The sequence below is a fragment of the Danio rerio genome, chromosome 13 (genome assembly GCF_049306965.1).
Source record: "Danio rerio strain Tuebingen ecotype United States chromosome 13, GRCz12tu, whole genome shotgun sequence".
In the NCBI taxonomy this organism is placed as follows: domain Eukaryota; kingdom Metazoa; phylum Chordata; class Actinopteri; order Cypriniformes; family Danionidae; genus Danio; species Danio rerio.
Window position 1 is genome coordinate 9,235,001 of NC_133188.1, and position 16,876 is coordinate 9,251,876.

Sequence of the window (16,876 nt, forward strand, 5' to 3'; positions counted from 1 at the left end):
CTTAAAAAGCTTGATGGCTTCCGTTTGTAGAGCCTGTGATGGCAGGGTGGTAAGTGGAAAAAGCAGTCCTTCTTTACTGAAACATAGCGTCGGGTGCCTCCAGAGCTGAGACCCTGAGGAAAAAAATACAGTTGCAGTCTAAAAGGGCAGAATGGGGATGAAATAAACAAGTTGAGAATAAATTTAAGATACAATTACGCCATAAATACATTTTAATAACATATCTCAAATCAGTCTTCGCCGCAAGCAGCACACCCACACTCTTTGATTTAATGATGTTTACCACCCCACAAATGCTTAGCTTAAGGATATTTAGGTGGCCTGAACAAGTCACTTAGCGGCTGCTTCTTATTTTACATTAAAGATAAAAGTTCCTAGTTTGAAATGAAACACTGCAAAAGATACACTTAAATCAGTGGTTCAAAACCTGTTTTGATTTCTAGGTATTTCATTGTTCACAAGACCACAATATTCCTAATTTAATTTACAACTCAACTAAGTGAAGTTTCATAAACTAATTTCGAGAGGAGCACGTGATAGGATTGAGCACTGCTGGCCACTCATCCGTAATCAGTAACAATCCAATCAGAGTGATCATAGCTGACTATAAATGGATCATTTTCTCCTTACTGCTCTATCTTCGTTTTTTAAGAATCCCCCATTCCACCCCATCTCCTCCTTTTTCCCCCTTTTTTCTAAAGGGGGAGCTATCGAGACCTACCTGATCTCAGATCCCCTGATAGGCTTATTGACCAGGCATGGGCCCTGGGCTCAAATATCTCCGAGCTCAGGGTTCTCTACCGGGACAGCATGCCAAACCTGCTTTAAATGCCAAGCATATCTAAGTGGGAACTCTTAAATACAGTTTTAGGGTTCCAGAAGTTAAGAGCTGTATGCTCTTTATAATTACTAAAATTTGAAACAAATTTAAGCAATTTACATGAATTTCTACCTGACAGAAAGCTTGTCATAATTAGCAGAAAACTCGTCATAACAGAATTCTTGTGCTATGCTGTGTTCTTATTTCACCACAGATTAACTCTGTCCTACAAACACAGCTGGTGCAACAGTACGCTTGTTTTATTGTAAAATAAATAACTGAATAATAACAATAATACTTATGATATTATTTCACTTAATTTCTTCGCCTTTAAATGCTAAACTAATAATAATAATAATAATAATACTAATAATAATGCATTTTATTTAAAGGCGCCTTTCATGACACTTAAGGTCACCATACAGGACAGCTAGAACAATCAATTCAAATAAAAACACAATAAAAGTCAATAGAATACAATACAAACGTTAAAAATGCAGTCGAGTTAAAAAGAATAAGCTGTTCTAAACAGATGTGGTTTGAGTTTGGATTTAAATTGAGAGTCTAAATTACAGAGATCAGGAGGAAGTGAATTCCAAAGCTGAGGAGCAGAGTGGCTCAAGGATCTGCTCCCCATGGTGACAAGGTGACAGTGAGGTGAATGGAAGAAGAAGATCTGAGTGTTCGAGAAGGTGTGGCGATATGAACAAGATTAGCAAGATATGGAGGAGCAAGATTGTGGATGGCTTTAAAAGTAAGAAGAAGTGTTTTATAATTAATTCTGAAAGAGATGAGGAGCCAGTGAAGCTGTTGTAGAATGGGTGTGATGTGACAGATAGAGGGAGTTTTTATGTTCGAGAAAATAGATGAGAGGCCTGGTTGTCACATACTGTATTCTAAATGCACATGAGCGACAAAAACTCTGCTTGCTTGCGGTAATTTGCGGTAAACAAAATTGCCATTACTTGGTTGCAGGTCCTAAAAATGCTAATTCATCATTGTGTTCACAGACTGTGGTTCATCTGTGGTTGGTCATTTACATATACATGTGAAAACAGGTCGTTCTTGGCCTTAATTAGCTGCATAGTTGCCTAGATACTAAACCAGTTGTAAACACTGATATTTCTTCTCTTACAGGCCCATAGTCAAGGGGTTTCAGGTGGTTTGGAAGACCCAACCCTCACTGACAAAGGTGCACAATTTGTCCCATACATGAGCTCATTTGTCCTATTTTGACTGCTATGCCATTTTAAATAGTGAAAATAGGCCATCGAAAAAGGCTTTAAGACAAAGTGGAATCCTCTGTCGGCTGTCGATTCGGTGTGACTTCAGCTAATCAGTTTAGTTCTATTCAAGCAAGCATTTTTAATGAGTGCAGAGAGGCTGGAAAATTTGTGAAGCTCTACATTGTTGTTATTATGATTATTATGTTAGAATTTTTTATCAATCAAATTGCTAAATTCTGAGGAAAATTGAACGTGCTTTGGGCCAGTTTGTTATTTGCAGAATAAATGACAAAAGGCCACAGACTTTAACAGATTTTTTTTCTAATGATAAATAATGTAATAAATATGTATTTTAAAAATAAGTATCTTTTTTTCATATTTCTTTATTGCAAATCTTTAGGAAATATTTTAGGTACATCAAAAAGTGTGGTTATGATGACCATCCAACAAACGAATCCAGCTTAAAATGTCAATAAATTATTTAAATCTCATAATTAAATAGAAAATTAGGTGTATAACTCTAAAAAGGTCCACTTTTTGAGAAAAGACAACCACCCCTTTCAACAGGCTGGCTACAGGCCTGTCCTATACATCTCTGGTGAAGACCAATCAAACACAGAGATGGCAAAAGTACACACACCCTTTACTTAAGTAGAAGTACAGATACTCAAGTTTAAAATTACTCTGGTAAAAGTTGAAGTACTGACTCCACTTTGTACTTAAGTAAAAGTAAAGAAGTACGGCCTCAGAAATGTACAAAATTAAAAAGTACCCGTTTCGAACACAGTCCCAAAGACATGCGGTATAGATGATTATTAATTCAACTAAACTGGCGGTGTGTAGGTGTGTGTGAATGTGAGTGTGTATGGGTGCTTCCTAGTACTGGGTTGCAGATGGAAGGGTATCCTCTGTGTAAAACATAAGCTGGAATAATTATATTTTTATTCATAAATTGTCCAGGATACTATTTTTATATTTTATTATAACATTTGTCATTAAAAAATATTTGTTTAAAAATATTAATTGAGGACAACAGTATAGGCCTAGCAATAGGCAAATAAAAAAATCTATAAAAACTGAAAAACAGCATAAATTCTGCAAAATAAACCGCAATTTGATTGTTTTAGCACTAAATGTACAAATCTTTACAAAAAAAGCACTATTTTTTGCGTTATTAGATTGAAAGTCCAGAGAAAGCCCGCGCAGTATCATCAGAAGTGGACAAAAAGCTTAAGCATTAAACCGCATGCTTTTGAACTGGAATGTGTCTCTCTTGTTTACCTGTGATCCGAACGAGCAAAAGGTGTCCTATTATCTTGTAAACAGGGCAGCATCAGTCATGTTAAATTCGCAAACTCCCTCTGTCACATCTGCGTAGTCATCCAAGCCTTTCTTCTAGAAGTCTTCATATACTAGCCCACGTACGGTGTGTAAGCTGAGAAAATATTATATACTATTCCTTCTATGCTAATGAAGGACTACTGAGACATTCCAAGCATAGGATGGGCCCTCCTGGTGAGGCAGAGTTCCTCACAGCTCCGATACACATCTCTGCCATTTGCTTACAGTAACCATGTGCTTTTCACCATACACAATTCATCTGCTCGTGATGTTCCTCCATATAACTTTGTCATGTTTGGTGTCATTTGACAGTTTATGACTTCAGTTTTGTAGTGATGAAATCAGCAGAGACATTGTTTGATTGTATTTCAATATACAATATATTTACTATTGTTGAGTCATGGCCTGAGGAGAGTATGTTACTGTATTTCTCCTCCATTTTATTTCAACTTTGTTCTCATGTTCAGCTGGTTTTGGTGGTTGGTTTTCACTCATGTTTGACAATGCTTTGCTCAGGGTATAATAAGGAAAGGTAACTGTTGATCGGGGAGAATGGCTTTTACTCTGCATCTCCCGCACACCAGTGCTTAGCCTCATATGCTAACAAAGACAGTTTCACTGTCTTTGTTGCTCAGCAGTGCATATGTTACAGCTAATTTCTTAAAACAGTATGTTTGTTTGTTACATTCTACTGTCTGTATATTTAAACATGTAACTTAATAAACAACTTTGCCTGCTTTAAGACGTAGAGATTCTTTCTCTTTATCAATGATGATAGCAACTTTAATGGAGTCAGATTAATTACAATGGAGTCAGATATATAATGGATTTAAACACGCCATCCTTCAACTGCTTTCTGTTTCCGATTATTGGTTCAGAATAGCAGCGTAAGCTTCAAGCCTTACAGGTGTGCGATAGTCTTGAAAAGGCAGCGCAGTGCAGCACGAAGGCGCACAATGAGGAGACTGACTGCATCAAAACAAGAAATAATATTGGTCGAGCCACCAAACACATGAAAACGAAAGTAACGACCGTGGGTTAAAAAATGTAAGGCATAGAAAGTACAGATATTTGTGTAGAAATGTAAGAAGTAAAAGTAAAAAAATAAGTAGAGTAAATTACTGATTCCAGAAAAATCTACTTAAGCAGGGTCTCTGCAGATATCATAATGTCAAATTTAAGACCTTTTAAGACCTTTTTAAGATCATTAAGTATTAAATTTAAGACCTATATCGCAATATCAAAAACATGCGAGAGAAAATGTAAAAGCACAAAATTAGGGGTAAAATAAAGTTATTTAAATTTCCCTCTCTCGCATTACAACGCTCCCGACTTATAAAACTGCACTTGCGACATTTGTCAGTGAAATAATGGCATACTCTGCCAGCCGAAATCATGTCGCGCGCACTCAAAGCGAACTTCCACAAACACAGCGATGACGTCACATTCGCCGCGCGCACTGAGATTAATAACAGAAAGCTGATTGCTATTGCAAGTTGACTTTTTTGTAGTTGTAATACCGCAAATTACAATTGGACTAGTGAAATAATGAACTACAACACCCCAAAAACCTAGCAACACAACAAAAATTATTTAAATGAGCATTAGATGTAGTGTTACATGGACATCGCAAAAATAAGACCTGTGCAAAAATATTTAAGACCTAGAACAGCAAATTTAAGACTTTTTAAAGACATAAATTTCGATTTTTTAATTTAAGACTTTTTAATACTTTTTAAGACCCCGCGGGGACCCTGTTAAGTAAAGTAATGAAGTATTAGTACTCCGTTACTTCCCATCTCTGATCCAACACAATAAAAAAAATATTAAACACAATACTAAAATCTGAATATATTATTAAACACAATCATCCAGCATGCAGAGTCTTTCACCTTGGTTTCCATCCATGTTGAGCAGCTTACCAACCAGCTGCTCAAACTCAGTGCCCACCTGCCCCACTGCAGTTCCAGCTGCCACAGACAAATGGTACACCCATGCCATCTACCAGAGATGAACACAGACAAAATGCAGTAATGATGTTTTGTGCCATGAAATATCAAAACTTAAAAGTTAACATATATATTTAATACAAGCACTTGACCTTTTAAGTCCCACTTTAGCAATATATCTTTATATGTCAAAATCACTTCTTTTGTCTTTGACATAAGGCTGAAGTAAACTGCAGCATGTACTGACCATTTATGGTAAACTAACATGTTTAGTATAATTTATTTAAAAACTATTTATATTGTGCATTATATGTTTAAATATATTTGTAATGACACATTTTATTAGGAAGCTGGAAATTAGTACATTTAAAATTTAATTAGCACTGTTCAAATCACACATATTTCACTCTTGCTTTAGAATGTTAGTAAACATTACAATAATTGTACTTGTGTAAAAAGTGATTTAAAATATTACCTTAAATATTACCTTTAATTTTACAAACGTAAAATGTTACTTTTTAAAAGAAGACACTAATAAAAGTCATTAACTTGTATTCCCCTTTAGCACATTATTGTACATTTTATTTCCTTTCATTAATATGCTGTTAGCTCCTGACTGTTTGTAAAATTCTGAGACTTGAATGTGCTTCGCTGGCTCAGTATGGCACAATGACCTTCTCATGAGGCGAGTCGATCAGCAGGTATGTTGACCCCTGCCTGCCTGACTGAATGGAGATGGTGTGTTGAGCAGAGAGTTCAGCAAGGTCACATGACTTATGTTCTTCCTCCACACGGGCCTCCCACATTTTGATTTGACCTAGGGGAAACTGAGTAGGGAAATTTGATATTAATGCATGAACGTACAAATGTCATACAAGATTACTTTTTATTGAATGAGACAGAAGACCTTGTCCTCTTGATTTCTGAAAAAGTAGAGAGTCTTTCCAAAAAGAGCACACCACACATGCTTAGAGCAGCCATGCTTCACCTTAAAGAGACAATAGATGATACAATCAGTTACAGTAACAGACATGCATTACAGTATTATCCAGCATACTATTAAGCCTGTAACACTTTTGATCAGGGTGGGTTTATTTTTAAATGTTGTTTTATTACATAAAACAATATTTTCATCCTGCCTCTACTTTGTGACCTTACCAATTCTCATTCATCTACCTGTGCCTTGTATTGGAAATACACACTTTTCACTGTTCATTGCTATAACTGGGTCCTTAGTCCTGTAATTGCTAATATATTTTTGTATTTTGATTTTCCTTCGGCTTAGTCGCTAATTTATTAGGGGTCTCCACAGTGGAATGGACCGCCGACTACTCTGGTATATACTCTGGTGAATGTCCTTCCAGCCTTCATTTGTAATCACAATTGTTAATTATTCCACAAAATACTGACCTCTTAACCAGGGGCATTGCTGGACTTAAAGCTCTACTGGGGCACAGCTACCCTCAAAAAAAAATAAAAAATAAAATAAATAAATAAATAATAATGAATAAATAAACAATAACTATAACTATCTCTCTCTCTCTCTCTCTCTCTCTCTCTCTCTCTCTCTCTCTCTCTCTCTCTCTCTATATATATATATATATATATATATATATATATATATATATATATATATATATATATATATATATATATATATATATACAGTTAAAGTCAGAATTATTAGCCCCCTTTTGATTTTTTTATTCTTTTTTAAATATTTCCCAAATGGACACAGTATGTCTGATAATATTTTTTCTTCTTGTAAAAGTCTTATTTGTTTTATTTCGACTAGAATAAAAGCAGTTTTGAATTTTTTTTAAACTATTTTCGGGACAAATTATTAGCGCCTTTAAGCTATTTTTTTTTTGATAGTGTACAGAACAAACCATCGTTATAGAAAAACTTGCCTAATTACCCTAACCTGCCTAGTTCATCTTATTAACCTAGTCAAGCCTTTAAATGTCACTTTAAGCTGTATAGAAGTGTCTTGAAAAATATCAAGTAAAATATTATTTACTGTCAGCATGGCAAAGATAAAATAAATCAGTTATTAGAAATAGGTTTTTAAAACTATTATGCTTAGAAATGTGCTGAAACAATCTTCCCTCCATTAAACAGAAATTGGGGAAAAAAATTAACAGGGGTGATAATTATTCAGGGGGGCTAATAATTTTGACTTCAACTGTATATATAAATATATAAATTATAAATAAACAGTTCGATTGTTATTATACAATTATTATTCTTAATAAATAACAGAAATTTTGCCTAAATATAACTGGAAAACATTCTACAGACACAACTGGAGAGATGCTAAGATAATTTAAAAACTCTTTTGCATGAATATTATTTTATTTATGAAATTCTGGTAACACTTTACATTAAGGTTCATTAGTTAATGCATTTACTAACATGAACAACACATGTACAGCATTAATTAATCATAATTGAACATTTACTAATGCATTATTAACATCCAAGTCCATGCTTGTTAACATTAGTTAATGCACCGTGAGTTAACATGAACTAATAATGAACAACTGTATTTTCATTAACTAACGTTAACTAACATGAACAAATACAGTAGTAAATGTTTTGTTCATTGTTTGTTCATGTTAGTAAATGCATTAATTAACATTAACTAATGAACCTTATTGTAAAGTGTGACCGAAATTCTTTAGACAATTCAATTGAATACAAAAAAAGATGTTTTATTGAATTATCTGTTGTGTGTTGTCTTAGACCCCACTCATGGCTGAGAATTAGGTTTATTAAGTCTAACCTCCCTGACTTCCTCCCTCCATTCTACTTCATACAAAAAAAAAATAAAAAATCTATCAGGAGCCATGCTTAGTACAATAAGATCACCGTCATATTATTTAAACTTTGTTTTGTCGACTTGCAAAACTCACTGCTTGTCGACACCACATAAAAGATTATTATGGCGGTTTCACAACTTGAACAGCGCGGCTATTTTTTCGCTGTGCATGTTCACCACCGGGATTTACAGCATCAAACAGAAGCGGTGCATGCAGCGTGCAGGTATGTCTTTTTCTGCGCACATGCTCAATTTGCGTTTGATTAAATAACAATGCTTTCATCGTCGTTGGTTCTGTTGCATATAGAGAATAACATCTTTATTGTTTATTTTATTTATTTGTATTGTTTATTTTTACTTTATTGATTATACCTCATAATAAATACACTTGCATAAAAAGTAAATCTTATCTCAAAGCAGCTCAAAGATGGGGCACTGGCGATTTTTACTGGGGCACGTGCTCCAGTAAATGAGGTCTAGCGACGCCACTGCTCTTTACTCTTCTACAGTTATTGTTAAGGTATTGTGTTCTCCTAAAATAAATAAAAATATATCTGACATAGCACCTTTTTAATATTATCTGCAAAAAACATACACACATGCTGTAAATGAAAACATTTCTATTCTATCTTTGGAAGAAATACCATCATAAACTTATATTTTTAAATGGCAACTTAGTTTTCTCAATAACAGTAAGATAAGAGTTTTCTTTGCAACAAGATACTTTACCATCGTCAAGTGTCCCTTAATAACAGGCCGCATGTCCGATTGAGTGAATACTGGACTAGCGGCCTTGATCCTCTGGACACTCTGAAGAACCCTCACCCACTCCTCCAGGAGGTTTGGGGAATCCGCCTTCAGATAACACACACTTTTACCAGTGACTACCTAAGGGACATGACAACATTATGTTTAATAACATGCTCCTGGATCAGTGATCAACAAACAATATCACACAAATACTTTACCTGAAGCATCTGTTTCTCATCACCACGTGTTATAGTGCTACATGCATTCAGTTCAATCTGGCCGAGGGGTTTACGAATGACATCACTCTAAAAAACAAAATAAAAGATATCTGTAGCTTTACTACCTTATTAGTAGGCAGTTTAGTAAATGGTGGATTAAGAAATATACAAAACACTAAAACTAAAAGACAATAAAGTGGATAGAAAGAACTTAGTACTTAAAAATGATAGAACCTCTCCTTGAACCACTTTCTTTTCATAGTGGAGAGCTTTGAGTGCCTGAATGGTCTTAGGATCTACAGTGCATTCGGAAAGTGTTCATAGCGCTTCAATTTTTTTAGAGATCTGTAAATGGCTGTAAATCATCGTTTCCCATCCAACCTGATAGAGCTTGAGCGGTACTGTAAAGAGGAATGGGCAACAATTCCCAAAGACAGGTGTGCCAAGCTTGTGGCGTCATATTCAAAAAGACTGTAAAGGCTGTGATTGAACAAAGTATTGAGCAAAAGCTGTGAATACTTCTGTACATGTGATTCTTCAGGTTTTTTATTTTTAATTTTAATTTTTAATACATTTGCAACAATTTTTTTTTTGCAACAAAACTTTTTTCACATTGTCATTATGGGGTATTATGTGTAGAATTTTGAGGAAATAAATTAATTTAATCCATTTTGGAATAAAGCTGTAACATAAAAACGTGGAAAAAGTGAAGCTCAATGTATACTTGGCCGATGCACTGTATATTGTCTGGAGTAAATGCCCCTGGTAGGGTCTTCCATAGTCTTGCGTAGCCAGACCTCAGACTAAATTTCTGAAAGCTTTAGCTGCTTTGAATGGTCAAGGATTGCCCACTATATTATATATGACTGACAGGTTAACAAACCAATCACTTTATTTGATTTTGTGCAGCACCTTGTTTTTGTTTTTTGTAATGTCCTCAGAATAAACAGCCCATAATGTAACAGAATATCAATTATTTACAAATGTCTTTAAATGATTAACACATTGACACTTCGATATTCTAAACCAGGGGTGCTCAATCCTGTTCCTGGAGATCTACCTTCCTGCAGATTTCAGTTGCTACCCATTTCAAACACACCTGCCTGGAATTATCAAGTGGTGTTCAGGTCCTAATTAATTGGTTCAGGTGTGTTTGATATGGGTAGCAACTGAAATCTGCAGGAAGGTAGATCTCCAGGAACAGGATTGAGCACCCCTGTTCTAAACCATCTGTCAGTAAAACATATGGGAAATGATGGGAATCAGTGATAATGAAAGCATATGTGTGAAGAGAAACTGAACAAAGAAAAACAGAACAGAAAGTCCATAAATGCATAATGCAATGTGTTAGACCAGTTAGGACCAGTTGAAATTGTGCTTTTATTGATTTTGATTGCTTCTATTTCCAGTGCTGTCAGTTAAATTTTTTTCTTAAAGTAGAACACGTGTGTGTATAAACACTTTTTAATTTGTAATTTTGTAACTTTGTACACTTTGTAATTTGTAAGTCAGTATTGGATAAAAGCATCTCCCTAATAACCAAACGTAGAATAAAATTATTAAAAATTACAAAAGGCATTTAAACTGACTGGTGATTTGTAGAAGAGAAGCTCTCCATCCTTCAGAACAAACCAGTGCCTTTTCCATGCTTTCTTCCATGTCTTTACCATCTTGAGCAGGTACCCGGATTTCTCCATAGACTCCTGGGAAACACGAAATCAAATCACCATTATTTCTATAGCACTATACACAATACAGATACAGATTAGATTCAACTATGGAGACAATTTAGATGAGGGAGCTTTAAAAACAAGTCAACATTTCACTGCTTATTCAATTCAGACAAAGAGCAGTATGAAATGGATCAGTCTGAAACAAGTTCAAATTAGCTACAAGCAGTTTTACAGGTATTACAGTTTTACTATATACCCCATACAGCTTAAGACATTTAAATTAACATGTATGTGTGCATATGTATGCGTCTTACATTCAGAATGTTGCCACTGGATGAGCAGGTCTTTGGCTGTTTGCTTTCAGGTTCAAAGCACTCTGTATCAGTGGAGTAGGCATCAGGGGGTATGGCGTAGTCACTCTCAGATGTCATCGAAGACAATGAGACAGCTGAGCAAAACACATCAATTTACTAAAGTTTGTGCTTGAAGACATAGTTTCTAAATTACATGGGTGCTACAATGTAAATTAGGCTGACATTACATGCTAGAATAATTACATGCTAAAAACATGATAAAACATACTAAACTGTGTTATTAGAAATAAAAAAATGACAAGCATTCTATGTGGGATATATTTAGCAGTAAGGTTAGGATTACATATGTGCAGTTTGTAGAGTATAAAACCATCACATCTATGAAGAGTACCTGTAAGCTGCATTTACATATTTTTTATGTGTATTTAAAGTGTATTGTGTGTATTTATTTATTTTTTGGAAATTTGCAGGGAAGACTTTTGAGAAGACTGACATTAGTTCATAATTAATAAAAAGTAATGTAAAATGCTCTTGAATTGTCTGAGAAATTCTGCTGCTTATTGAGACATGAAAACAGGTAGACTTCACATTTAAATAGTAGTCTTTTTACCCAACCCTACGGTTGGTCAATCAAACCAATACAGTCAAAATCTATGAAATGGTCCCCTACATGAATCCATTGTATTCTCTGGATACTACAGTTAACTCTTTTTCCATATAATGGAGATCATAGGGACCATTTTGAAAACGCTTTCTTAACACTTTTGTAACCAACAAAATCCTTCATGATTATTTACAGGGTTAGTTCAGCCAAAAATGTAAATTATGTAATTACTAAGCTTAATATCTTTCCAAACCACTGAGATTTTCATTCATCTTTGGAATGCAAATTTAGATTTTGATTAAATTTGAGAGCTCCCTCATCCTTCATAGACAGCACTGGCCCTGGCTCGCTCAAAGTGCAAAAAATCAAACCAATCAACCAACCGACCAACAATTCAACCAACCAACCAACCAACCAACCAACAATCCAACCAACCAACCAACCATCCAACCGACCAACCGACCGACCAACCAACCAACCAACCAACCGACCGACCGACAGACCAACCAACCAACCAACCAACCAACCAACCAACCAACAATCCAACCAACAATCAAACCAACCAACAATCCAACCAACTGACCAACCAACCAACCAACCAACCAACCGACCAACAATTCAACCAACCAACCAACCAACAATCCAACCAACCAACCGACCAACCAACCAACCAACCAACCAACCGACCAACCAACCGACCAACCAACCAACCAACAATCCAACCAACAATCAAACCAACCAACAATCCAACCAACTGACCAACCAACCAACCAACCAACCAACCAACCAACTAACCGACCAACAATTCAACCAACCAACCAACCAACCAACCAACCAACCAACAATCCAACCAACAATCAAACCAACCAACAATCCAACCAACTGACCAACCAACCAACCAACCAACCAACCAACCAACTGACCAACAATTCAACCAACCAACCAACCAACCAACCAACCAACCAACCAACCAACCAACCAACCAACAATCCAACCAACAATCAAACCAACCAACAATCCAACCAACTGACCAACCAACCAACCAACCAACCAACCAACCAACCAACCAACCAACCGACCAACAATTCAACCAACCAACCAACCAACCAACCAACCAACCAACAATCCAACCAACCAACAATCCAACAATCCAACCAACCAACCAACAATCCAACCAACCGACCAACCAACCAACCAACCAACCAACCAACCAACCAACCAACCGACCAACCGACCAACCGACCAACCGACCAACCGGCCAACAATTCAACCAATCAACCAACAATCCAACCAACCAACCAACCAACCAACCAACCAACCAACCAACCAACCAACCAACCAACCAACAATCCAACCAACAATCAAACCAACCAACAATCCAACCAACTGACCAACCAACCAACCAACCAACCGACCAACCGACCAACAACAAAACGACCAACAATCCAACCAACCAACCAACCATCCAACCAACCAACCAACAATCCAACCATCCAACCAACCAACCAACAATCCAACCAACCAACCAACCAACCAACCAACCGACCAACCAACCAACCAACCAACCAACCAACCAACCAACAATCCAACCAACCAACAATCCAACCAACCAACAATCCAACCAACCAACAAACCGACCAACAATCCAACTAACCAACCAACCATCCAACCAACAATCCAACCAACCAACAACAAAACGACCAACAATCCAACCAACCAACCAACCATCCAACCAACCAACCAACAATCCAACCATCCAACCAACCAACCAACAATCCAACCAACCAACCAACCAACCAACCAACCAACCGACCAACCGACCAACCAACCAACCAACCAACCAACAAACCGACCAACAATCCAACCAACCAACCAACCATCCAACCAACCAACCAACAATCCAACCAACCAACCAACCAACCAACCAACCAACCGACCAACCGATCAACCAACCAACCAACCAACCAACAATCCAACCAACCAACAATCCAACCAACCAACAATCCAACCAACCAACCGACCAACCAACCGACCAACCAACCAACCAACCAACCAACCAACCGACCAACCAACCGACCAACAAACCAACCAACCAACAATCCAACCAACCAACCAACCAACCAGCTAACCAACCAACCAACCAACAATCCAACCAACCAACCAACCGACCGACCAACCAACATTCCAACCAACAATCCAACCAACCAACCTGAAAATAAACCATATGCCCTCAACATTATCAAGATAAAAGAATTATAACAATGTTATTGCTCGAAGGTAGAATTGTAATAGCACTTCCAATAGTACCTGCAGGATTCCAATTTGCATCTTCCTGGTTAGCAACCCTGTTCTTTAATCACAACCTAATCTTGTGTACTATACCTCTCTTAAAGGAGTGGGAGCTCCTGTGGCTCTTATGTGACTCTGATCCAGAAGTCTGGGCTTTTTCATCCTCTCCAGAATTAGACTGAAATTCCTCTGAGCTCTCCTCCTCTTCAGAACTAGATGACTCCTCTGAACACGTACTATTGCTTAACAAAGTCACCTTCTATGAAAACAAAAACAAACATGGCATTCATAAACGTATTTAAAAAGTATTTGTTTTCTTCTAAATTTAAAAACACTCAATGGTTCTTACCCCTTTGTGTGTGGTGAAGACAGGTGTACTGTTGTTGCTGTAGATAAAGGATGTGTAGAGCATGTAGGAGGGGCATGAAGATGCGTTGCAGTGGTCTAGAAAAAGCATAGGACAGTCTCACTAGTATTCAATGACAGTTTATTTTTTTCAATTGCTAACTAGTGTTTACCAATACTTAAAGGCCTTTTTCTAAACTCTCAATTTTCTAGCCAAAACCACATGCAGTTAAATAAAGACTTTACATTTCAAAATGCTGGATACTTTTTTTATATTTACTATTTCTATCAAAACAAAGTGATCCCGATTCAAAACAGATTCATTCAGTCAAAACATTACCACTAGTTTTCTGTGCATCAGGAACATACAGATCATCGCGGACAGACTGACAAAATGCCAACAATGAGTTGCTTTTCAAACACTGCAATACTTGTCATGTTTCAGTTGGACCTATATAGAAGATTATAAAAAATACGTTAATTGCTGACAAATTAATTTGACATAAGAAGCTGTGGCTGTAATGATTTCGGTGCCTGACATGATGGCAACCCATGAACCTGGTGAAAAGGGAGTCACATTAGACCTTACTGGCCTTTTGAAACTCAGGAGGCAGCTGATGGTTACCAACAGGCCAAGCGAGCTGAATTGAGAAGTTTGGGGAGACTGTGGAAGAGGACTATAAATTGGCAAACCATCTGGCACCCCAGAAGCAGTTCTTCACCAACACTGTTTGAAGTGGAGGAACCCTCCACTATCATAGTAATTGAGATTATGCGGTAATTAGTAATTCCCAGTTTAGCAAATCTGGCCTTATATCTAGGAATTTTAGGAATTGGATTGGGAAGTTTGGGGAGTTCGTGGAAGAGGACTATAAATTGGCTTCAAAGAAATTTTGGCAAACTGTCTGGCAACGTAAAAGCAGTTCTTCACCAATGTTGTTTATAGTGGAAGAACCCTTCACTATCATAGTGAGTAATTGAGATTATGCAGTAACTGGTAATTCCCAGTTTAGCATGTATCGCCTTATATTCAGGGATTGTAGAAATTGGATTGGGAAGTTTGGGGAGACCGTGGATGAGGACTATAGATTGGCCTCAAAGAAATTTTGGCAAACCATCTGGCACCCCAGAAGCAGTTCTTCACCAACACTGTTTATAGTGGAGGAACCCACCACAATTATAGTAATTGAGATTATGCAGTAATTGGTAATTCCCAGTTTAGCAAATCTGGCCTTATATCTTGGAATTGTAGGAATTAGATTGGGAGGTTTGGTTAGACCATGGAAGACGACTATAGATTGGCCTCAAAGAAATTTTGGCAAACTTGTCACCTTGGAATTATAAGGTTTTATCTCCGTTCTGAATGATTTCGAGATATTGAGCAGGGGTGGCCAACCCTGTTCCTGGAGAGCCGCCTTCCTGCAGATTTCAGTTGCAACCCTTATTAAACACACCTGCCTGTAATTATCACGTGGTGTTCAGGTCCTAATTAATTGGTTCAGGTGTGTTTGATATGGGTAGCAAATGAAATCTGCAGGAATGCGGCTCTCCAGCAACAGGGTTGGCCACCCCTGATATTGAGCTTCAAAGTTTTTGCATTCCATAGCAAACAGTATGTGTGTAACATTTGTTTTTTAAATAAAAAGTGTTAAAATGTAAACAACACGTAAAAAAAAAAAAATCCCCAAATGTAAGTAAGTTGTCATTTAATAAGAATATGTCAATAACTCAATTTTGACAAAAATGTCAGATAGAACCTTATAATTTTAAGGTGACAAATCGTCTGGCACCCCAGAAGCAGTTCTTCACCAACACTGTTTATAGGGGGAGGAAACCTCCACTATCATAGTAATTGAGATTATGCAGTAATTGGTAATTCCCAGTTTAGCAAATCTGGCCTTATATCTAGGAATTGTAGGAATTGGATTGGGAAGTTTGGGGAGTTCGTGGAAGAGGACTATAAATTGGCTTCAAAGAAATTTTGGCAAACTTTCTGGCAACCTAAAAGCAGTTCTTCACCAATGTTGTTTATAGTGGAAGAACCCTTCACTATCATAGTGAGTAATTGAGATTATGCAGTAACTGGTAATTCCCAGTTTAGCATGTATCGCCTTATATTCAGGGATTGTAGAAATTGGATTGGGAAGTTTGGGGAGACTGTGGATGAGGACTATAGATTGGCCTCAAAGAAATTTTGGCAAACCATCTGGCACCCCAGAAGCAGTTCTTCACCAACACTGTTTATAGTGGAGGAACCCTCCATAATTATAGTAATTGAGATTATGCAGTAATTGGTAATTCCCAGTTTAGCAAATCTGGCCTTATACCTTGGAATTGTAGGAATTAGATTGGGAGGTTTGGTTAGACCATGGAAGACGACTATAGATTGGCCTCAAAGAAATTTTGGCAAACTTGTCACCTTGGGAATTATAAGGTTTTATCTCCGTTCTGAATGATTTCGAGATATTGAGCTTCAAAGTTTTTGCATTCCATAGCAAACAGTATGTGTGTAACATTTGTTTTTTA

General features: G+C 36.8%; 1 protein-coding gene across 2 annotated transcripts in view; it reads right to left on the bottom strand.

Annotated features, from left to right (window-relative positions):
- The window catches only part of plekhh2 (pleckstrin homology domain containing, family H (with MyTH4 domain) member 2), a 52,528-nt gene that overhangs the window by 12,307 nt on the left and 23,345 nt on the right, over positions 1–16,876 (bottom strand). Inside the window, exons 10-19 of one of the 2 annotated variants that reach the window (XM_001921404.10) lie at positions 14,355–14,449; positions 14,099–14,264; positions 11,113–11,246; positions 10,715–10,828; positions 9,126–9,212; positions 8,887–9,045; positions 6,244–6,324; positions 6,011–6,163; positions 5,280–5,388; positions 1–113 (exon numbers count right to left, since the gene is read on the bottom strand). In XM_001921404.10, coding sequence (XP_001921439.5) covers positions 1–113; positions 5,280–5,388; positions 6,011–6,163; positions 6,244–6,324; positions 8,887–9,045; positions 9,126–9,212; positions 10,715–10,828; positions 11,113–11,246; positions 14,099–14,264; positions 14,355–14,449 — 1,211 coding nt within the window. Of the gene's footprint in view, positions 114–2,367; positions 3,276–5,171; positions 5,389–6,010; positions 6,164–6,243; positions 6,325–8,886; positions 9,046–9,125; positions 9,213–10,714; positions 10,829–11,112; positions 11,247–14,098; positions 14,265–14,354; positions 14,450–16,876 lie in introns of those variants that run through there. The other variant, XR_012389151.1, reaches the window with a different exon arrangement.